At 44.6% G+C, this 22,222-nt stretch overlaps 1 protein-coding gene across 2 annotated transcripts in view; it reads left to right on the top strand.

The window, feature by feature from the left end:
* ATAD2 (ATPase family AAA domain containing 2) overlaps positions 1–22,222 on the top strand; it is a 28,185-nt gene extending 5,963 nt beyond the window's left edge. The window contains exons 5-28 of one of the 2 annotated variants that reach the window (XM_083186761.1): positions 446–548; positions 1,262–1,349; positions 2,193–2,336; positions 6,423–6,546; positions 6,947–7,051; positions 7,224–7,332; positions 7,539–7,654; positions 7,932–8,106; positions 8,191–8,279; positions 8,551–8,710; positions 9,658–9,748; positions 9,869–10,183; positions 10,393–10,528; positions 12,489–12,675; positions 13,791–13,976; positions 14,113–14,248; positions 14,348–14,544; positions 14,719–14,878; positions 14,987–15,109; positions 16,359–16,496; positions 16,955–17,287; positions 17,740–17,873; positions 18,978–19,106; positions 21,039–22,222. In XM_083186761.1, the coding sequence (XP_083042887.1) occupies positions 446–548; positions 1,262–1,349; positions 2,193–2,336; positions 6,423–6,546; positions 6,947–7,051; positions 7,224–7,332; positions 7,539–7,654; positions 7,932–8,106; positions 8,191–8,279; positions 8,551–8,710; positions 9,658–9,748; positions 9,869–10,183; positions 10,393–10,528; positions 12,489–12,675; positions 13,791–13,976; positions 14,113–14,248; positions 14,348–14,544; positions 14,719–14,878; positions 14,987–15,109; positions 16,359–16,496; positions 16,955–17,287; positions 17,740–17,873; positions 18,978–19,106; positions 21,039–21,074 (3,514 nt within the window). In that variant the 3' untranslated portion in view covers positions 21,075–22,222. Of the gene's footprint in view, positions 1–445; positions 549–1,258; positions 1,350–2,192; positions 2,337–6,422; positions 6,547–6,946; positions 7,052–7,223; positions 7,333–7,538; positions 7,655–7,931; positions 8,107–8,190; positions 8,280–8,550; positions 8,711–9,657; positions 9,749–9,868; positions 10,184–10,392; positions 10,529–12,488; positions 12,676–13,790; positions 13,977–14,112; positions 14,249–14,347; positions 14,545–14,718; positions 14,879–14,986; positions 15,110–16,358; positions 16,497–16,954; positions 17,288–17,739; positions 17,874–18,977; positions 19,107–21,038 lie in introns of both variants that reach the window. The other variant, XM_083186760.1, reaches the window with a different exon arrangement.

The raw sequence follows: 22,222 nt of genomic DNA, 5'->3' as shown, positions 1-22,222 counted from the left end.
GAAATCAGACCTCTAAAAGTGTGTACACATTAGATTTTTGTGCAATAAGATATTAGCTATTTCTGTGCATATAGTGTGCACACTGTATTGTTGACGATGCACGCTAACGAGAGCCAAACTGTGAATGGACTTACTGATGCCGGGTCCTGGTGCTCCTTACATCGCAGGGTACACCTTGTGTAATGGGTACCCAGCACTACAGCCATTTAGCCACCGTAAGACACTGATGGTCCTTATGGTCCTTGGCATAAATACTTTGACTGCAAAACCAATACACAACTGTGTCAGTGTGGCAGCTAAAACCTTTGCCGTAGTTGTATGGCTGCTATGAACTCGTGTAAGTCTGCTTAATGTTGCAGAACAGTGTTGCGCAAGATATGAGATTACTGTCTTGCAATCGCTGACTACTTAGTATTTCCGCAACTAAAATGGGTCTTTGTTTCAGCACCGCTGAAGCTGTTCTGCAAAAAATGGATGACATGAAGAAGATGCGCCGTCGCCGCTTGCGGGAGCTCGATGACATTGCGGTCTTTAATGACACTGAAGAAGTAAATCTTTTATCATCCTGGTTATGTATACAGCATTATCTGTGTAAAATGACACATTTGAATATGTACATAGGCAGCAATATATCGTTCATATAGCCGCATCTGCTGTGCTGCGGGGCCGATATGTCTTTCATTATTGGTTGTACACACGATATATTGTTCATAAATATATCCTATATCGACCAGGGTGTATCTGGCATAACAGCACAAGCTTTAAGGAGATCTACTTTTGAGCACAGGTGGTTTAATTGGCACTTAATTTGATTTATACCATGATTCTACCATCTGTTCTCAAGCATGGATATTCTTAAACCCTGGGCAGTTTGCGTGCCTTGAGGACAGCGTTTTGGGAACACTGTCCTAATCAAGTAGTCTTCCCATCCCCCTCCCTACATCGACCCTATTGTTGATACCTGCAGTACGTGATGAACTAGAAATAGTTTCTTTAAGTGATAACTCTTACAGGATGTAACCTCTGTGGGTTTCTTCCCTTTACCAATATCTGAAAGTCCCATTTGGAATGGGAAGTTAGGTGGTCATTTTTTTTCTGAGCGTAGTAACGTACTGGTACCTCTTGTTCTCTGGGGTACCATTCATCCCCTTTTCTTCCAATATGATTTTAATACTAGTTAGTGGCACCAGTTTGGTATCTTGGTCCCTGTGATTGGTTTGTGATCATGCAACTAAGTTGTATTTTTTTTTTTCCCAAGGAGAACCTCGATATGTATTCCCGTGTGAAGCAAAAACGTAAAGTTCCACAACTTGATGAAGAAACCACAGACAACCAAGAGGAAAGTGGAGGTGAGCCAGGAGCCCGTCATTATTTCTGTATATTGATACTCCACTCCCATCTGTGACACTACATGTGTATTAAATACAGTAATAAGAATGTTGTATCTCATTGATACGTCACTTGTGAACACTTCCAACGGAGATCTGCCTGTGTATGTCTTCTTAACCCACACACACCCCCTTAAAAAAAGCCATACCATCTCCTCCAGCTATTCGATATCCATAATGCCTGTTAGCGGCCTGAAAACAACCTGGTGGTCTAGTGGATACTCCAGAAACGACTGAGCGCGGCTACCCGGTGCGCTGGTGCTGCCTCAAGCACCGGCGGTGGGAGCTGCATTACCGAGTCTTCAGCCGCGGCTCCCTCTACATGCTGGGAGGAGGTCTGAGAGAGCTGCCGACAGGTCTGGCTGCTGGGAGAGGATGAGGGAGCTGTCGGGAGCCATGCAGCATACTGGGGCACTGGCAGCCCAAGTTGTTTAAAGAAAAATAAAACTTAGTAGTATAAAAAGAGATTTTCATTTATCTCCTTGGTGCCCGAGTCCTCCAAACCAACATCACCATAGGCTGAAAGGAATAAACACCTTTTTCATCTCCCATCTGTAAGTAAAGTAATACTTTACCTCCCCATAGCTTCTCATCCTGCAGATCCTTGTTATGGAAAATGACTTTCCTGTCTTAGTGATGTTTTCTTATTTAAAGTCCTCTTAATACTGTATTGGGAGGGGTGACCCAGATATACAGTACGGAACTTTAGGTTCTCAGCTTTCAGGCTTAGTGTCTCTTTAATTTTCTGGGAATGTTTTCTGATCGGTCTGTATTTGTAACGAAGTATCGTGTCCACTTTGCTAGAGTCCTCAGAGGAAGAAGATAATGAAGAAGAGGATGAAGATGATGAAGACGAAGATGAGGATGAAGACGGTGAAGAAGACAATCAAAAACGTTACGAACTGAGACAGAGAAAAACTGTCGTACCATATCAAGTCCCATTACAAGGTACGAAAAGAGTACACTGATATCCAGTATCTGATATCATTTAATTGTGTCATCAGAATTATTTTATTTTGTACCAATGTGAGATAATGGTGTACAGGAAACGGCAAGAGCTTTAACTTGTCGTCCGTCCTCTATGCTTTGGCCTGGCCAACCTGTGGCTCTCAAGCTGTTATGAAACTACAAGTACCAGCATGCCTTGCCACAGTTTTGCTATTAGGGAATGCTTAACCTGTGGCAATGCATGCTGGGATGTGTAGTTTCGCAACCCTTCTACATCCAAGTCTGTCGGTTACCCAGTTTGTTTTATCACTGTACAATTGTAAAGAGAATCTGCTGCGCTATATAAGAAGCTTTAAATAAACAGCCGGAGAACCACAGCTTGGCAAGGTCGGGCCTAGTTGCTCTTCTGATGACCTTGAAGGTGGTGTTGGTGTTCTCCTCTGGTTACATTCGCTTGTGTTGCGCAAGTTCGGTGCTGTCATGAGGACAAAGTGGTCATTTCAGTGGTGTCCCAGGCTTGCTGTCAGTCAGATACAGGGATCTGCTGGGCACTGGCCAAGCTTTAATACTTTATGCAAGCCGAACTGTGGAGTGGTATCCCATTGGGTGACTTTTTTTTCTGCTAGCTACACAACTGACTGGCAAAACTCAAAGCAGATCATTGCCTGGCAGATTGTCTTGCATGGGTGCTGGTTAACCAGATGATATAGGCCTTGTGATGGGCAAGGCATGGCCCCTCTGCTGGACAACTGTGCTCTTGGCATTATGTGCAAGTTTTTTGAAAAGTTACTGTATATGTGTGTGTGTGTGTGTGTGTGTGTATGTATATGTATATATCTATCTATCTATATATATATATATATATATATATATATATATATATATATATATATATATATATATATATATATCTTTACATCATTGGTTCCAGACAATGTAATATGGTGCACACTGCACAGGGGTGTTCCCCTCCCTTCATGGACAGCTTTGGGAATGTCCTGCATAGGGTAATGCGGTAACTGGATAGATTGAAATTATCGCTCAAAATAGATCGAAATTGATAGATCTGTTTAGATCGAAATTGAGACATCTTGAAATTGTTGACATACCTCACGTCAACATTGACAAAACGGTGACTCGCTTGTGGGCGACATGAGGTTTTTTGTTTTTTTTTCTTTCATACGTTACTATCAAAGTGTTAATATTACTGTGCCAAGCACAGCGAGGCACTGTGCACCAAGCATGGTGAGCCATGTGAGGGGACGTGGTACACTGATACGGAGTCCATGTCTGATCTTTGTTTCTAATAGGGTGATCTTATGGACCAAGCCAGCCATCTTTCCTTTCTAAAGCAATTTTGAAAGTTTTATTTGAACCAAGACACTTATGTCCTTTTTTTTAAAAGCATGGTTTCTTTCTGACTAGACCTCTGGGATGTAGTAGTATTTCTTCTGCCGCCGCCTGACTAGGCCTCTGGGATGTAGTAGTATTTCTTCTACCTCCGCCTGACTAGGCCTCTGGGATGTAGTAGTATTTCTTCTACCTCTGCCTGACTAGGCCTCTGGGATGTGGTAGTAGTAGTTCTTCTACCTCCGCCTGACTAGGCCTCTGGGATATGGTAGTATTTCTTCTGCTGCCACCTGACTAGGCCTCTGGGATGTAGTAATGTAATATAATCCTATTGAATTCCATTTCTGTTTTTTTTTTGGTACTCTTTACCTAGAACGGCGCCCATCGCGGTGATCGCGACATCGCGGGCAGCACATAAACGGCCGCGACGCGATGCCCGCGATCACCGCGATTTTCCCATAGGGAACAATGTTAAAAAGCCTAATTGACCGCGATTTTGCATTCAATGCCTCAATGCCCGCGATTTTCCCATAGGAATCAATGTTAAATGGGCTACAGAGCCCAAATAGCCCCAATTAACCCTTAAATGTCCCCCCAATTTTTGTACGCCACCCCACGATCCACGCCAACCCGAAGCGTGGCGAGCGGCGGCCGTACGCGTCCTCCGACCTTTTCATGCCCTACTATCCACGTCGGCGTGGAGTTGAGAATAGAATAGTGTGGCGAGCGCAGCGAGCCACCGAGCCCGAAGCGTGGCGAGCGCAGCGAGCCCCGCGCGGGGACGCGGATACCTTCACAGTTATACGCGTCCCCTCGCGGACTTCACAGGTGTCCGTGGCGACGCGTTTACCTGTGAAGGTATCCGCGTCCCCTCGCGGGGCTCGCTGCGCTCGCCACGCTTCGGGCTCGGTGGCTCGCTGCGCTCGCCACACTATTCTATTCTCAACTCCACGCCGACGTGGATAGTAGGGCATGAAAAGGTCGGAGGACGCGTACCGCCGCCCCTCGCGGGCTCGCTGCGCTCGCCACGCTTCGGGTTGGCGTGGATCGTGGGGTGGCGTACAAAAATTGGGGGGACATTTAAGGGTTAATTGGGGCTATTTGGGCTCTGTAGCCCATTTAACATTGATTCCTATGGGAAAATCGCGGGCATTGAGGCATTTTACAGTAAAATCGCGGTCAATCAGGCTTTTTAACATTGTTCCCTATGGGAAAATCGCGGTAATCGCGGGTACCCGATTTTGATGTACCCGCGATTTACCCGCGATGCCCGCGATTACCGCGCTTTTTTACCCCCGACGCCCGCGATTCTGATCGCGGGCGCCGTTCTAGGTAAAGAGTACCTTTTTTTTTTTTTGTTCGTTTTTAGCTAGCCAGCCTCAGTTAATTGCTCGGAAAATGAATGCCACCATACGCCAGGCATAGCGATGTTCCAACATCCTGGCCTTACCTCCGGACTCGGGCGGTACCAGGGCTGTGGAGTCGGTAGATAAATGGTCCGACTCCAACTCCTCGTACGGCTGCCCCCGACTCCGCCTCCTTTGTATTAATATGCGAATGTATTTGATACATTCCTTGAAGGAAAGAAAGGCAACATACGTATTATTACTACAGAAACTAGAGGCTGGGAAGCCAACAGTCTACTGTATTGAATAGTTTAAGCAAAGGACAAACACAATGTTTGTCCGCTGGTTTGCTTGCTCGTCACCGTTCAATTCACGGACACAAGGAACGATTTCTTTACCGAATCGTTACTGGCGACGAAAAATGGTGCCTGTACATCAATATGAACCAGCGTAAGGAATGGCTTAGCCAAGGTAAACAAACGACCCTGCGCATGAAACAAGATCTTCATCCGCGTAAAAAGATGTTGTGCGTATGGTGGGAGAGCTTGGTTGAATGAATTTTTCGAGGTATTGAAAACCTTATTGAACGTTTGAAATAAGTTTTAAACTACAAGGGAGAATACATTTATAAGTATTGGTGCTCCGAATTGTGCGTTGCGTGCCATATAGTGAAGCACATGAAAAGCATGCTTTTTCACGGTCACTTAACGTGTTCGTTTTGCGGTTACGTGAGGCACTGCATGCATTGGTCTTTATTCTTACAGTAGAGAAGTCATTAATTATAATTTTCGGAGTTCGAGTCGGTGCATTGTTTGCCGACTCCGACCCCAGGTACTCGAAATTTGCTCCGACTCCACAGCCCTGGGCGGTACACCGTGGTGCCTGGTAACAGTTGACACTGAGGCAACCTGGTAATCTGTACATACCTTCACCAAGGTTTACAGCTTGCAATCTGTGCATCTCAAAACAGGTTTCATCCATAAAATTCAGAGCATACCCTCCTGTAGAAACCATCCCTATGGTTTGTGTCTACCAGTTGGATGAATGAGAAGATGGGGGTTGATATCCTTTTCTCTATATCAATTGGGGGCCCATCCTTTATGCCCTTATTTATAAATGCTGCCTGACTTGTGGCATGAGAGGACATTGTCGCCCTTTTGTGTTTCATCCCCCTTCTGTCCAGCGGTGCTTGGTTAATAACGTACAGTCTGGCTTAAGGGGTTTTGACAGAAAGGAGTTCAGACTGCTCGAACTCCTGGATGTCTTTGGTCTCCGTGTCCTTCAATGGTCCGATGTATTTTTACGCGCGGGTTACCTACGGCCTTATAAATGTGTTTTGATCGGGTTATGTCTGGCTCTGGTTTTCTGACTGTTGCAACCCTTTTTGCAGAACCCAGAAACCATAAGAAGAACGGCATGTTCTACACCAGCTCGCCATCTCCTACACGACGACGTAGATATAGATTTGGATCCGCTGGGCCGAGGAGTCCTTACTGCAAAAGGCGCATTAACAGGTAAGAAAGGCACATGACTGTCTACAACACTGGTTTATGGTTCAGCGGATAGTAGCCGGGGGTTATAGATGTTCCACTGACAAGTAAAAAAACTGGGCTTCTGTTTTGAAATGCCCTAACCTGGAATATATGCACAGCTTGGTAATATACGCTTAATTCAGGAGCAAATCTACCAAGACTTGTAACCTAGTGGGCCGTTTCTGGGGTAGGGGCTGCGCACAGGCGGCTGGATGTACTAAGCTTGAAAAGTGATAACCCACCAACCAATCGGCTCCTAACTGTCATGTCACAGGCTGGATTTTAAAAATGACAGGTAACAGCTGATTGGTGGTTTATCGCTTTTCAAGCTTAGTACATCTCGCCCAGAGACGTCCAGTGTTTCACGCATCTGTCCTTTTAGGAGAAGACATGCTATACACAGCAGTGACTCCACATCCTCTTCCTCTGATGATGAACAACACTTTGAAAAGCGTGTGAACCGGAGCCGTAACAAAGCGATCAGCAGGTACAGATCAGATTTATAGGGCGCGGTTTAAGCCACCTTTCGTAGCTTCGTCCTCCTGACTGTAGTACAAGTATAGCTGCTGTCATGAATGACCATCAGTTTGTGCCCTTGTAGCAATACTCATGCTGTTGCTGGATTCTGTGTGTGATTCTCTTCTCTGTCCCTAATAAAGGTGTCTGCCGATGAACTTACATAGAGACGACTTAAAGGGAATCCATAAAGACCGCATGAAAATTGGCGCTAGCCTGGCAGATGTGGATCCAATGCAGATAGATACAACTGTAAGTCGGAGAAGCGTCTCTGTACTGTGTTTGTGTGGTGTAGGTATTTATCTAGATTTTCTGTAACGTAAGGGATGTGTTGGTTAGCATTTAAGTTTTTTGCTAGAGAAACCTTTTGGGTATCGCTAATTGTTTTGTTTGGGGGGGGGGGGGTTGTTTGGCTTTAACAAATTTGTGTTGAACGTGTGGCCTTTGTTATTTCCCAGGTGCGGTTCAGTAGCGTTGGTGGCCTCTCCAAACACATCGCTTCTCTAAAAGAGATGGTGGTTTTCCCTTTACTCTACCCAGAAGTCTTTGAAAAGTTTAAAATTCAGCCTCCAAGGTAGGTTTGTCCATGCAGTGGAGTAGATGCATGAAGCAGTGGTAAGGGAAAAGTGGGCCATGGCAACCAATCAGCTGCTCAGTATAGTTTTTTTTTATATTATGCAAATTATAGCAGTTACTTCAGTGCTGATTGGTTGCCATAGGGCTCTTCTCCTCTGGCTCACTTCTACCTCGGGTCTTGCAACCTCGATGACCGGATTGTGAGACTAGTATAGCTATTTGTTGTCCCAAACTTCCCCGGACTTAAATCTATTTTGTGGTTATTTTGATGACAGAGGCTGTTTGTTCTATGGCCCTCCCGGCACCGGCAAGACCTTGGTTGCCCGAGCCCTGGCTAATGAGTGCAGTGTGGGTGATCGAAGAGTCGCTTTCTTCATGAGGAAAGGAGCGGACTGCCTGAGTAAATGGGTTGGAGAGTCTGAGCGGCAGCTGAGGCTGCTTTTCGATCAGGTAATTACTTTCTGTACGCAAAATTTGTTGTACATGTGACCTTTTTTATGTTCCCAATAAATAAATGAAATCTCATTTCGGTAGGCTTATCAAATGCGACCATCAATTATATTTTTCGATGAGATTGATGGCTTGGCACCCGTCCGATCCAGCAGGCAAGACCAAATCCACAGGTAATCTACAGTGTTCTCACCCTGTCCAGCCCTCTCCAGCATTAACTCATGGGCCAAGACTAGTGTCGGGGGGGGGGGGGGCATTAATTCTGTACTGTACAGAACTAATCGCTTGAATTGAAGCATTTATACTGCAATCCCCAAATCCTTTGTCATTTACGACTTACATTCTGCTGACCTAAGTCCTACTTTTCTTTTGGCGGTTGCTTTGGGAGGGGGTTGTTCGATTATTCCTACTTAAATACATTGAATGTTCTTTCTGTAATCTCAGCTCCATAGTTTCCACACTGCTAGCTCTTATGGATGGTTTGGACGCACGAGGGGAGATTGTTGTCATAGGAGCAACCAATAGACTGGACTCCATTGATCCAGCGCTCAGGCGGCCGGGGAGGTTCGACAGAGAATTTCTTTTCAGTTTGCCAGACAGAGACGTAAGTACAGTTCTTAACCATTACTGCTAGCATTAGATTACCAGGATCAACATACAGTCCCAGATGAGCTCTCTGTTATATAGTGTAGAGAGGTAAAACCATATTTGCTCCCCAATGCCCTCTGTGCCATAGCTACTATACCATTGTGTCTAACCATTACACTCGGCTGGAGGGGGGGTCCTCAAGCACAGTGTTCCATTCCATGCTGTATAAATGGGGGCTTGCAAATGCACTAGAGTAATGCTGGCCATAGTGCGATTTTGGCTGATTTTTTTTCACCCGATTCCAACAGATCGCGCCTAGCAATTTGTTGTAAAGTGGTCAAATCTAATGTTAGACATTAGATCTGCTCCGATACGTGGTCCCGTCTCTTTCGACTTGGACAGCCGCCTGGCAGCAGGGAAACGGATTGCATTCGATATCGCATGCGATCCTGCTACCGGGAAGGTCCTTGGCACCGCAAGAAGCATCGGCTTCAACTTCTCCCCTCTGAGAAGTCGCAGTAATGTATGGGGGGTCCTTAAGGGTGGAAGGCCTCCTGGAAGGCCTCCTGAATCTTAACACAAATCTCCTACCTTTTTATACTGTCCGCACAGCGGTGTAATGGTTAGCATTACTGCCTCACAGCGCTGAGGTCATGGGTTCGATTCCCTAACTGTGGAGTTTGTATATTCTCCCCTTACGGTTTTCCTACCACAATCCAAAATTGTCTCCTAACAAAAGATTAACTCTGGAATAAATGTGCGTGCGTGTACATGTGGTAGGGAACATAGATTGTAAGCTACACTGGGGCCAGGGGCTGATGTCAAATATTCTCTGCAAAGCGCTGCGGAATATGTATTAAATAATAATAAATACCTGCCAGTTTATACTCCTTCTGAAATTTTATTTTGCTTTCCTGCCCCTCTGTCGTAATTTTGCAATATTTTAATTGTTTCCATTACTAGGCAAGATTGGAAATCCTAAAAATACACACGCAAGAATGGGTTCCAAAGCCATCAGCGATGTTTCTGGAAGAACTGGCTGAAAAGTGCGTTGGTAAGTATTGCATTACATGGGGATTTGTAACAGCTGATCTCCTGCCATTGATAGACTGAAGCGTTTATGTAGAATTGTGTAGTTTGTACATCTATTTACATTTTTCTCTCTTGTCTGCAGGGTACTGTGGGGCAGACATTAAATCTGTGTGCGCGGAAGCAGCCCTGTGCGCTGTCCGCAAGCGCTACCCCCAGATTTACACCACAACGGACAAGTTGGTGCTGGATGTGTCTTCCATCAAAATCACTGCTAGAGACTTCATGCTGGCCATGCTGAAAATTGTGCCGGCGTCGCAGAGGGCCCAGGTGTCGCCCGGGCGGGCCCTCTCGCCCATTATCAAGCCTTTGCTCCAGAACACCCTTAAAAACATTCTGAAGGATTTATGGAAAGTTTTCCCACATGTAGATGAAGGACTCAACAAAAAGAATGAATGCGGTGTGTAGAAAAATATATGTATATTTTTTGGTTTAAACCCTCTTCATGCACGTAACCACTTGACTTGCTTTTCCATGTTGGAATATAAATCGTCGCGTGAGAACTTTATTGTATGAGAAAGTGAAGTCTCTAATGTTCTATGGCCAAGGGATGCTAGGTCCGGTTCTCCGCACCGTTATGGAATTCTCATGACTTTTTCCGATCTTTAGTGTTTGCCGGTAACCTGCTGGATGAGGACCTGCTGTATAGCGATGAGGAAGGACCCTCTGTGTTTGAGAACGGATTCCTGCAGAAACTTAATAACACTAAACAGAAAGAGAGCCGTCCGTTTCTTCACTTCAGTGTGTAAGTTGACCGTTTGTTTGAGAGATTTGTTCTTGGACCCCTAAAACGTGTAACAGGCAGGAAAGTGATTCATGCACTTCAGATGTTTATCCCGATCTCCTGGGTTTTCCATAACCCATCGTCTCAATGCACGGAAGGAACAAATTCTCATGTTAATGCCCTGTTTAAATGTTTTCAAAACCTTCAGCCCCTCATTGGTTGATATGGGGGAGAAGTTATATCTGTGCACATTATGTGCAATGACACCACTCTCTCCCCCCCCCCCCCCCCCCATGTATTTATATGGTGTACTGTGCTAAATGATCTGATACCATAGCACAGGGGTGGCCAACCCGCGGCTCTCCCCCTGATAATGTGCGGCTCCTGCTCCCACTGGAACGGAGAAGCCGCAGCGCTGGCCGCCGATGCGGCTATTTCTGGAAGGCAGCACCCTGAGAGCTGCGCTGCAGCTGACCTTAGCTTGAGGTGTAGCAAGGCAGCGCTACGCCTGCAGCTTCCGCTCCATTCTTCTCCCAGCATCCACCTCTCCTGCAGGAGTAGCAAACCGCCCCCCCCCCCCCCATTAACCATGTGATGCCGGCGTGCTCCCCCGATATCACGGACCATCATTTAATGGTGCAACAACAGTGCGCACAATATTTGAAATGTCCTCTGGAAGGGACACCAGGAGGGGAGCAGGAGCCCTGGTGCGCTCTGCTCCTCTCCCCATAGAAGCAGCTGCACCGCTGTCGGTCTCTACCTGCAGCAGCGAAGGCTGGGCTGACCTCATATAAATATTTACAGTAAGTGGCACTTTTGGGGGCATTGATTAAGGGACACTACTAGTGGCAGTATGTGGGGGTATTACGTTTTGCATAATGTGTGGCATGTGTAAGGGGCATTACAGTGTGCCGCATCATGTGTAAGGGGCATTACAGTGTGCCGCATCATGTGTAAGGGGCATTACGGGGTGCAGCATCATGTGTAAGGGGCATTACAGTGTGCATCATCATGTGTAAGGGGCATTACAGTGTGCAGCATTATGATGTGCAGCTTTATGTATAATGGGCAATTCAGTGTGCAGCATCATGTGTAATGGGTACTTTGGTGTGCGGCATACTTCCAAATAGACCACGCCCCTTTTTTTGGGCACGCACACCTTCGACGCGCGCATGTTGTTGGCTCTTTGGCTTGACTACAGATCTTTTTTGGCTCTTTACCTCTGACCGGTTGGCCACCCCTGCCATAGCATGACGATTTGCATGGCCGTGTATGAACGGTCAGGTAGCTGTGTAAGTGTTGGAACAGTTAATGTTGCTATCTATTGCTGTCCTATTGACAGCCACTGTGTTGGATGCTGTTGCTGCTGGCTCCGGGCTGTGCAGTGGGAGATCTCGTTTATATGCACTGGAGCCGGCTGGGGTGGGTCAGTGTATATTACTAAGCTGATGTGCAGTGTGGGCTGACGGGGATTGTTGAGGGGGGGGGATTGGCCCAATATATCAGGTGAAAACTGGGCAAATCTGAGGGGTTTGAAATTGAATCTGATGCACGTTCCCATGCTCATCATATGGGAACCTGAGATCTTACATGCAGCACATAGGATAATACAGGATCTGAGCAATCGGACACATCACAGGTGCTTTTTAGCACTTGCGATGTATCACATCCAACTTCCCTTGAACTCCCCGGCAGTCTATGTTTATCGCACGTTAAAACTGGCACATCCAGTGCAAATTCGTATGGAAGCTGCCGGAGGAGTTCAAAGGAAACCAGGTCAGACGTGTGGCTCAGACAAGTCAAACTAGACTATGGGCACCTTAAGAGCGATACTGGCACAATGGATGCCCATTTAATACATCCACCCCATGGTCTATTGTCCAGACTATAACGGAGATGGAGTTATGGTTTCGCTTGGGCCTGTGTTTTACAAATTCGTGCACATTATAAAATGCTTCTTCTACTGCTTCTTCTGATCCAGGAACGCAAACCGCCAGCCAACATCTTACAGACCCCGGCTCTTGCTATCCGGCAGACCGGGACTAGGTCAAGGCACACACCTGGCACCGGCGGTCATACATGCTTTGGAGAAGTTCACGGTGTACACGCTAGATCTGGCTGTTCTTTTTGGTGTTAGCGTGACTTCCCCAGAAGAGACCTGTGCACAGGTAAGACTGGCGGGGGCTGCGTACCGTGATATTGATGTTTGCAAACTTTCCCTTTTGAGCGTTTTACGCCTCCTGTAAAAACTTGTTCAAATGGGACCTTTTTTTATGTGGTCGTGCAGTATAAATTTAACATCTCACACTAATTAGAGGGCGGGGATCCGCTTGCAGTACTTGCCCTTAAACGCTGTACTTTTATTTTTCTGTACTTGGATGAAAGTGGAGATTCCTGGCTCTGCGTCAGGAACATTTCTGGGAAACTGCATTGGAGTCCCTTGGTTGGATTACTAGGAATCCAATCTGTGAGGACGCTGCAAAAAAAAAACAAATACTGGCTGACGGATCTAGAGAATGGGTGGAGTTTCTGACTTGGGTTAAATGACTTCTTAAAGTGCTCAGATTTCTTTTTGAGCCTCTGTACCCAATAGTTCTATACCACTTTCACACTGCCTAAACATTGTAAAAAACGGTATTTTAAAAAAAATGTTATTTTAAAACGGGTCTGAGTCTTGACATTGCACTAGATTACCGTTTTAAATACCATTCACATCAGTCAACCCGTTTTAATCCCCTCAACACGTTTCAAGGCAGAACGCAGGGGACAGCCTACCACAGGTCTGGAATCTGTTGTTTTTTGCTAAATACCGTTTCAGAGCCATTCCCACTGCATAAAAAACATCTCTGAAACGTGTAGGACTCTGCTTTTTAAACGTGTTGAAATACCGGTTACCTTTAACCGGTAAATCAACTCTGGCGCTTTCCCACTGCAGCCTTAAACGTGTTAAAATGGCAATATACCATTTTAAAAGTGCGGTGTGAAAGGTGTATTAGTGTCCTACTAAAGTAATTTATGGTTTGTGAGCATAGCAAAATGCAAGGAGACACATATTTGGTGCAGTCACAAACTAATGGGATCCATTGAGGTTTAGTTTAGTTTAGTTAGAAGACCTGGCAAATACAGCGGAAATGGCTTGAGCCCTTAAGAACAGCTTTACGCCTTATTCCAGAGCCATTTGAATGCTCATCAGGGATGATATAATGAATGTGACCGGAGTGCTATGATTGGAGAATATTCTATGATGTTTGTGTGACTGATCTTGCAACCGGTCTATCTGCAGCATTTCCGTGAAGCGCAAAGAACTGCTCCAAGCATCCTCTATATTCCGCATATTAATCTGTGGTGGGAGACCGTTGGCTACACCCTGAAGGCAACGTTCATCACACTGCTCAAGAACATCCCATCCTTCTCTCCGATCCTCCTGCTTGCAACGAGCGATGTGGATTATTCACGTTTGCCCTCTGAGGTAATAGAATAATAAAGGACTAATGGCAGTTAGTTCATTATCAGTCCAGCAAACTCTAAAATATTCACAGCTTGTGCCTTGGTTGGCAACTTCAAGTTAGAGCAAAGATAATGTACCGTTAATTCTCTGCCTTTAGCTGAAAGAACTTTTCCTTGAGGATTATGGAGAAGTTGTCCCGGTTCAGCTGCCCAGCAAGGAGGACAGGAGGGCGTTCTTTGAAGATCTTATTTTAAACCAAGCTGCTAAGCCGCCTGCTTCCAAAAAGAAGGCAGGTTAGTCCTATCTGGTAAACCTGGGTTTGGAAACTGTTGGTGTTTAAAATGTTGGGTTAGATCTCCAGAGCATAAACACAAATTGTCTCCGATCCTTAGTTTTGCATGCTCTGGAGGTGTTGCCGGTCGCCCCTGTGCCTGAGCCACGCCCACTGACCGCAGAGGAGCTGAAGCGATTGGAAGGGCAGGAAGAAGAGTCTCTTCGTGAGTTGAGGCTTTTCCTGAGGGACGTCACCCACAGGCTTGCCATTGATAAACGCTTCAGAGCTTTTACAAAGCCGGTGGACCTTGAAGAGGTAATGTGTTAGAATGGTTCTTGCACCTTTTTTCTTGTGGCATACATGTGCATATATTAACTTGTATTTGGAATTTTTTTTTTTTTTTTTTGGGCTTTTTTTTTTTTTTTTTTGTACATGAGGATAAAAGTGAGTTGTAGCCTTCAACGTTTCAGTGCTTTTTGTCTTGGCCAGGTTCCGGATTATGTGACGGTTATTGCCCAGCCAATGGACCTTTCAACTATCCTAAGCAAAATTGATCTACACAAGTATCAGACCGTGAGAGAATATTTAAAAGATGTTGATCTAATATGCAGTAATGCACTCGAGTACAATCCAGACAAGGACCCTGGGGGTGAGTTACCATGTGCTATCTCATGTTACGGTTACTAAACATTACAATGCTTAACCCAATATCTAAAGATGAATGTCTAATTTAGTATTTTTGTAATTTCCCCGACAGACCGTTTAATCCGCCATAGAGCTTGCACTCTAAAAGATGCCACTTATGCCATAATTAAACAGGAATTGGATGAAGAATTCGAGAAACTTTGCGAAGAAATTCAAGAATCCCGTAAAAAAAGAGGTAAATCTTTATATACCTATGTATCCCTGAAACCTGTAGACTATGCTTAACATGCATGGAGAGGTTTCATGTTGATTAAAAAAATAATAATGTCCTGTTGGACACTGGGACTGTGAGGTGTGGTGGCTCTGGAATACCTAAGCATCAAGGAGCTAAACTTCTATAGAAATGCTGCAGAGCTTCCTCCTCGGTACCCTGGCAAAATCCTTTGGGCCCATATACCGGATCCCTGGGTACTTAGTCTCCTTCATGTTTGCAGTTTAACCCCAGAATTTTTTGGGCAGTGCCCAGTCTGGCAAGCCCAGAAAATTCTCGGGATTGCCACTGTTTAGATCACTGAACTCGGGCAGCTTCGGCGCTGGCCGGCTCCCTCCCTCCCCTCTGCTGCGCCTCCCCCCCCCCCTCCCCCTCCCCTCTGGGTTTTCTATTGAAGTCACGGCGTCGGCTTATGACAAGCCGGGGACGGTGTGCCGAGGCACAGGTCCGGGTAGCGGCTGATTGACAGTTCAACTGTGCTGCCCCGTCCCAGGGAGGCAGTGTTTTTTTTTTTTTTAATAAAGGGAGCGCTCCCCATAAACTTACCCAGTGGGGAGCGCTCTCAAAAAACAACCCACCACTGAAGTGGATAAAGATAGTAAAGTGATTTTTTTTTTTTTTTAACTACTTTTTTATCTTCCCACCCTCCTCCTGATGGTTATGGGTCATTGGGTCAACCACTGAAGGTTGATACATGATAACGGTTGACATGCCTAACGTCGAAATGATTTTTTTTTATTTTTTTTTTTCCCCCGAATGTCGACTTTGAAAAGTGCACAGCATTGCTGGCTGCACTCGCCATGCTTCGGGGCAGGGTGCCTCGCTACGTTCGGCACACTATTATTTTGTCCCTCCACACCCTAGTGGATGGTAGGGCGTGAAATACTGCCTGACGGCTCAAAAAAAAAAGTGGAAAACCCCATATCGACCTAATGCTTGTCTTGACCCTGCCAGCCTTCAGTGGTCGACCCAAAGTATGTCCACCTTAATAGTGTCAACCTTACGACTGTATACCCTCCTGATTTCCCATTTATGATGCTGGTTCTTTCAATGTCCTGGACCAGAGTTCAATGTCCCCCTTGCATGACTGTGAAATCATAGTGGTCAGTAATACATTTTTTATGTCCCCTTGACCCTAAAGTTGTCCGATGGATCTGTAGAGTTGTATTTTGTTGTTTTTGGGAAACTAATTTAAAATCCCTTTTTACTAAAGGTTTTTCTGCTGCGAAATACGCCCCGTCTTATTACCATGTACTTCCGAAGACTAACGTCCCGAAGGAAACCGACACCGAGCACCCTGAGAAGCCGGCAGGATCTGCAGCACCTGTAGCAGCAAGTACGCCCAGTGCAGGTAGGAGTGTATCTGTAAAACGTACTTCACCATGATTGCAGTAACAAAGTGTTCTCCTATTGGGATATAAGGATTTTTCCTTCAGATCACTAGGTCCATTGGGGCAGATGTATTAAGCTTTAACAAGAGATAAATCCAAGGGTGATAAGGAGAGATAAACGCCCAGCCAATCACCTGCTAACTGCCATGTTACAGCCTGTGTGTGAAAAAAGTCAGTAAGGAGCTAATTGGCTGGACGTTTATCTCTCCTTATCGCCGTTGCATTTATCTCTTGTTAATACATCTGCCCCACTATAACTTCTAAGACATCCGTTTTAAGCATGTGTGTGTTGTTTTTCCGCACGTATTAAACAAAGTAAACTTCTAGAATGTTTTAGCCTTCTATGTTTTACTGTTCCAAATCCAAAATTATATACAAGGTTTGTTTTGTTTTGCTTTCTTGCATTTTGCAACCGTAGTGAAAAGAAAACCTAAGCGAAAAAGCCGCTGGAGTTCAGGCTGTATTGGTGGGAAAAAGAGGAGATCGTCTCTGCGCGATAAGATGGACAAAGATACAGAGAGCGAAGTTGACCATGACCTTGAAGGGTCTAGTCTAGACCATACTGAACTAGAACTCATAGACGAGTCCTCAATGGAAGCAGAGACTGATGCCTTGGACTGTGAACCTTTAACAAAGGAATCTGGGAAAGTCGCAGCCAGTACAGATACAGCTAGTGCCCCTGCAACCGCAGAACCTGTGAAACCGTCAGAGGAGTCTGCACCAGAAAATGGTCACCAAGCGGAACCAAATGGTATGTCCTATAACCGTTGTAGTTTTGCTTAGTACGGTCCATAACGGGCAGTTATCAGTATTCAGTGCCTTCCGTCTGTGCTTATTCCGCTGCATGAATGACAGTAGTGGCTCCAGTAGAGTTACACGGTAAGTCATCCAGGTTCTAGACTCCGTTCTAATCGTGGCTTTAATGCCATATATGTTGTTAGTGAGTCCATCAGTTTAGATAGGAGCTGCTGTGTTAGAACAATCAGATTCCACCGGAGTATGACAGACCTGCGGATAAGATTGTGAACCCTAGCCACAGAGAAGGAGACTGAAGGGAGACCGGGGGTGTATTTTACACACACATATATATTAGTGTGTGTGTTCTTTACCTCCGTTCTAAACGTGAAGATTCGGGCTCCTGATTCTGTTCTAGAAGTGAAAACACTTTTCTATAATCACGTGATCTCTCATTCTGTGATTTAGATGTGGGCGTCCTGAGAATGACCCGCGGGCGACAAATGCAAGTCAAGCAGCAGCATCTCGTCAACGTTGACAGAATCATGGACATGCTGTCTGAGCCGGCACCAACCTTTCACGTCGATCACCAGCAGCTGAAGGCAAGTTGTAAAAGAGATCGGTGTATACACACTAGGCCACAAACTTATGAACCTGATGTATTAACCCGTGATGAAATTGGGGAAGTGTTAAGGCAACCAATTAACTTTTTGAAATAACATTAATTGTATTCAATAATTGAGAAGAGACTGCGCTGAAATAATTACTTATTTAATAAAATACTGGCTGGTTCAGTAATACTTTTAAACAGGTTTAAAAACCCTAAAGGTAAATGGTTCAAGCTAAATTCCACCACTATAATTAGTAAAATGAAGAAGGAAGAAATTGAGTCTCTGAAGTTTATGCAGATTGTTAATAAATAAATGTTAAGATTCCGTTAGATACACGGCTGTAGAGACATGAGGCTGTAGGCTCTTATTTAGATGTTAATAACTGAGAATATTATGCACAGGACTGGCATATGGCTTTAGTAGAGTTAATTCATAGTAATAGAATTAGCACTCCTGCTGCGAATAGTGTTCGTATAGTTACCACTCCACTGTGTTAAGCCAGGTAAGTGTGGCATTGCATGGGGGCCACCCGGGTGTAACGTCCCCAAATGATTGCTCCCGTCTGGTTAGCACTCTACTGGAGCTTGTCCTTACACTAATTCACCGCAGACGGTTGGTCGTGAATCCTGGTACCAGATGGGCTGTTAACTCGTTTCTCCGCCTATAATGGTTGGCGGCTTCTTCAGAGAGCAAATTCTTTAAAATGATACGTAGCCGCTGATTGGATACCATGGCTCACTTCTCTACTGGTGCACTTCTCTTTTTTTTTTTTTATCACTACTTCATATTTCTACTCCCTATATTTGATAGAAAAGGTCTTTGTCCAAGGCAACACATGCGCTGAGGTCCTTTCTTTTTACCAGCATCACCTTCAGTAGTAATTAAATATTTGTTTTTTATACATCTCCCGTTTTAACTTCATGTGTAAACTATTGCCCAGCACCCCTGAGCTATTAAACACGGTCTCTTGCACCTCTTCCGTTTTGCCTATGGACTTAGTTTGTTTAGATGGCTGAAGGGGTGATCACCTTTACTTTCAGATCCATGTCCTCTGCACAACATCACGAGTCTCTTGTTTCTCCTCCACTTCCCCAGGTTCTCTTGAACAAAGTTGTTGATAAAAGCAGTGGCTATAATGTGTTACAATTGGAAAAGTTATACGCCGTACTGAGCCAGTGTATTTACAGACATCGCAAAGACTACGACAAAGCAGAGTTACTACAGGTAGGTGTTTGTGGTGTGTCGGTGTGATGTGCGTTTTGCACACTGTTGAAGGGCAGTAACAGATGCAGCCTTCGCTTTGCAGCATGTAATAGACTGTGAGAGCACATATTGACCTTACAGGTTTGGGTTTTGAAGCCTCTGCCTTTTGTTAATTTGATTATACCATGGCCTGAGCATGTTCTAGGTATACTTTGTGAGCTTCAGGTGGAATTCAACTGTTTTAATAGCCATGACAGTTAATGGACGCCTGACAGAGCAATTAAATTGTTCCCATGAATTTTTTCTTTATACACAGCTAAATCTGGTCTATATGGGTGCGATATCTGCTGAACTCAACTAAAGTACTGGCCAGGATGCAAAATGTTCCGCGCGGGCTCTTTTTCACATTTCAATTCGCCACCAATTCAATTGCTCCATCAAATCTCTAAAGGGGGAGTTCAGCCAGCAGATGGTGCTCAATGTACCTTTTCATTTGTAGCTATGTTCGGGCATGATTAGGTGCCTGCATATAAATTCTCACCCCCTGGGACTGGCAAGCTTTTTTTTTTTTTTTTTAATCATAATGAGCGCGATAACCACCATCAATTGAATAGACTGGAGATCGGGCGGCTAGAAAAAGAGTCTATGTTGGAATGCACTTAGTGTATCGGAAGACCAATCATTCCGAGAGTATTTAGGGGGAGATATATCAAGCCTTGGAGAGAGAAAGTGGAGAGGTTGCCCAAAGTAACGCTGCTTCAAGCCATCGTATATCTTTAACGGTCTTGGAAATAACAAGTGTTGGTTGGTTTGTTTAGACAACTTCTCCAATTCATCCTTCTTTCCCTCGACGATTGAAAGGTTGAATACATAGATTGTAGTATTCAAGTCGGTTTCATTTAGAGATGTGCAGGCTCTGATGTACTCTGATTTCAAAGCAGGATCTTATTGGCTATCAACTGTCATGTGGTTTGGGATAGCCAAGAAGATCCTGCTTTGAAATCAGAGTAAATCAGACCCTGCACATCTCTAGTTTCATTTCACGAAGGAATTTAAAGGATCCCCATCTCGCTAGATTAGAGTCCATGGAATAAAAAAAAAAAATCTGAGTATACTAGCGATATCAGATATCGGTGTCCATAGCGAGTCCCAGCCTCCTTACATACGTTTGGTCTGAGCACACAGTGATCCATTTTAACTACTTTGGTTAATCTGCAATGCTGATAATGTGGCCAGATTATTTTTGCACTTTTTGCTTGATTCGTAGTCACAATCCTTGAAACTTTTTTGTGCTTTGGTTTAAGAATTGTTTTTTTATAAATACATTGTAAAGATAGTTTCAAAAGTTAGTTTGTACAGGTAAAACTAGAGTTTTTAAGAATTAGTTTATACTTTTCAAGCAGACGTCTTTGTGCCTTTTTATTGGTATTCTGTTCAGATTTATCACTAGCATCAGAATGTTACACAGATGTTGTATACAGAAATGAGGTGGTCTTGTGTGTAACCAAGGGGCTGATCCCCATCCGCGTACAGCGGGCTGAATTCGCATGTGCAAAGTTTCACACTGGCCAGGGGGGGAGTTCTCTCCATAGTGGGAGGGTGGCAGCAGGAAAACATCCAGCAATGTAGGGGCGTTCCCACAGAAATGCTGGGCGTACTCTTGCAGGCGAACGACCATCAAATGATTTTTCCCTTCTGAAGCCGCATGTGAGTGGACTTTTAAGCATACGCATTCACTCGCATGCAGATGTGGGGATTATCACGTGGGGGGGGCGTTTACCTGCTCGCAAGGTCTGAATCGGGCCCAAAGCATGGTAGGCGCCACTGACTTATGAAAGGCGTTTCTGAAGCTTTTTATGAACATTGTATTTAGCTATTTAGCTGCTGACCTGAATGGTTCTAGTCCCCTCTTTGTATCGCTTTATTTAACTTTTGTTTTATTCTTTGTTGCAGGAAATGGAACGAGAAATCTCCTATTTCAGAATCTGAGAGCACCAAAGTCAGCAGATTTTTATATTGCCTTAAGACTTCATTTATATAATATATGAAATGTTTACTTGTACATACCTATTGTAACATTTTAAATGCCAAATGCAATATGACTTTTTTTATTTTGATGGCTGAAAAGCCAATTTATAGGGTCGTAAGCAGTGTTTCTATATGTGTGGTGACGACACGATCTACCTTTTGTCTAGAATTTCACTTACGGCTTTTTAGCGCATCCTTGCCGCATACATGATTTTATTTTTTCCGTCACTTCTCAGAACACTTATGTGAACCTACAATATGCACTTGTAATGGCGAGCATAATAACGGAAGCCGCTTTTACGCCAGGTCCCGTTACGTGCTGCTACCCGGAGGCCAATCCTGTCCCAGGAGTGTAGCGGTAAATCTACACTGTACCACATTGTTCTATGCAGAGATATGAAGTAGGAGGGTTCTACCCAGAAGAAATGCTTAGCGATATGCTTGGAGTTGTATGCCACAGTTGAAATGGAAGTTAAGTGTGGCTGTGTATTGTAAACCAAATTTGAAATTGTTGAACATAGCAATGTGGGTAATCACCGGCACATCTACACACAACACACGTAATTTCCCATTGCGGCAGCCTAGTTTGGTCTTCCTACAGTGAGTGTCTTGTGATTGAGACACTCACAGAACACTGGGATAAGCTGCTGGAGCCCTGCCGTTACTATTGTCTGCGCTGGAGATGGTTACCTACAGCTGCTGAGAATTGTTAAGTTGGGAGATGCTGCAGGCTGGGTGGTTATGTATCGTAGGATTCACTGTGACCATTGTTTGATTCCCACTGTTAATAAATATGGAATTCTCCCCATTGACGCTATGGGTATACAAATACACGTTCTATCGTTTTGTTTTAAAACATTGATGTGCAGCCGTGGACTGACTTGATTGTTCAGGCTGAGCATTTCTGTTGGCGCCAAATTATAATTTTTTTTTTTTTTCATGTGTATATGTATATATAAAGTGCGCAATCTTCCTTTTTTTTGTTTTCCATTTGTTACATTTCTTGTGTTCGCCCTTCCACAGCGCACAGAGCTGCATTTTATTCACTGACTGTAAGGTACAGATTAGTTGTACGTCCTCTGATGAAATAAAAATATTCTCTCCTAGAA

Source organism: Crinia signifera, chromosome 5 (genome assembly GCF_055691185.1).
Source record: "Crinia signifera chromosome 5, ASM5569118v1, whole genome shotgun sequence".
NCBI lineage: Eukaryota > Metazoa > Chordata > Amphibia > Anura > Myobatrachidae > Crinia > Crinia signifera.
The sequence above is the reverse complement of the archived record's forward strand: the minus strand, read 5'-3'. Positions and strand labels throughout refer to the sequence as shown.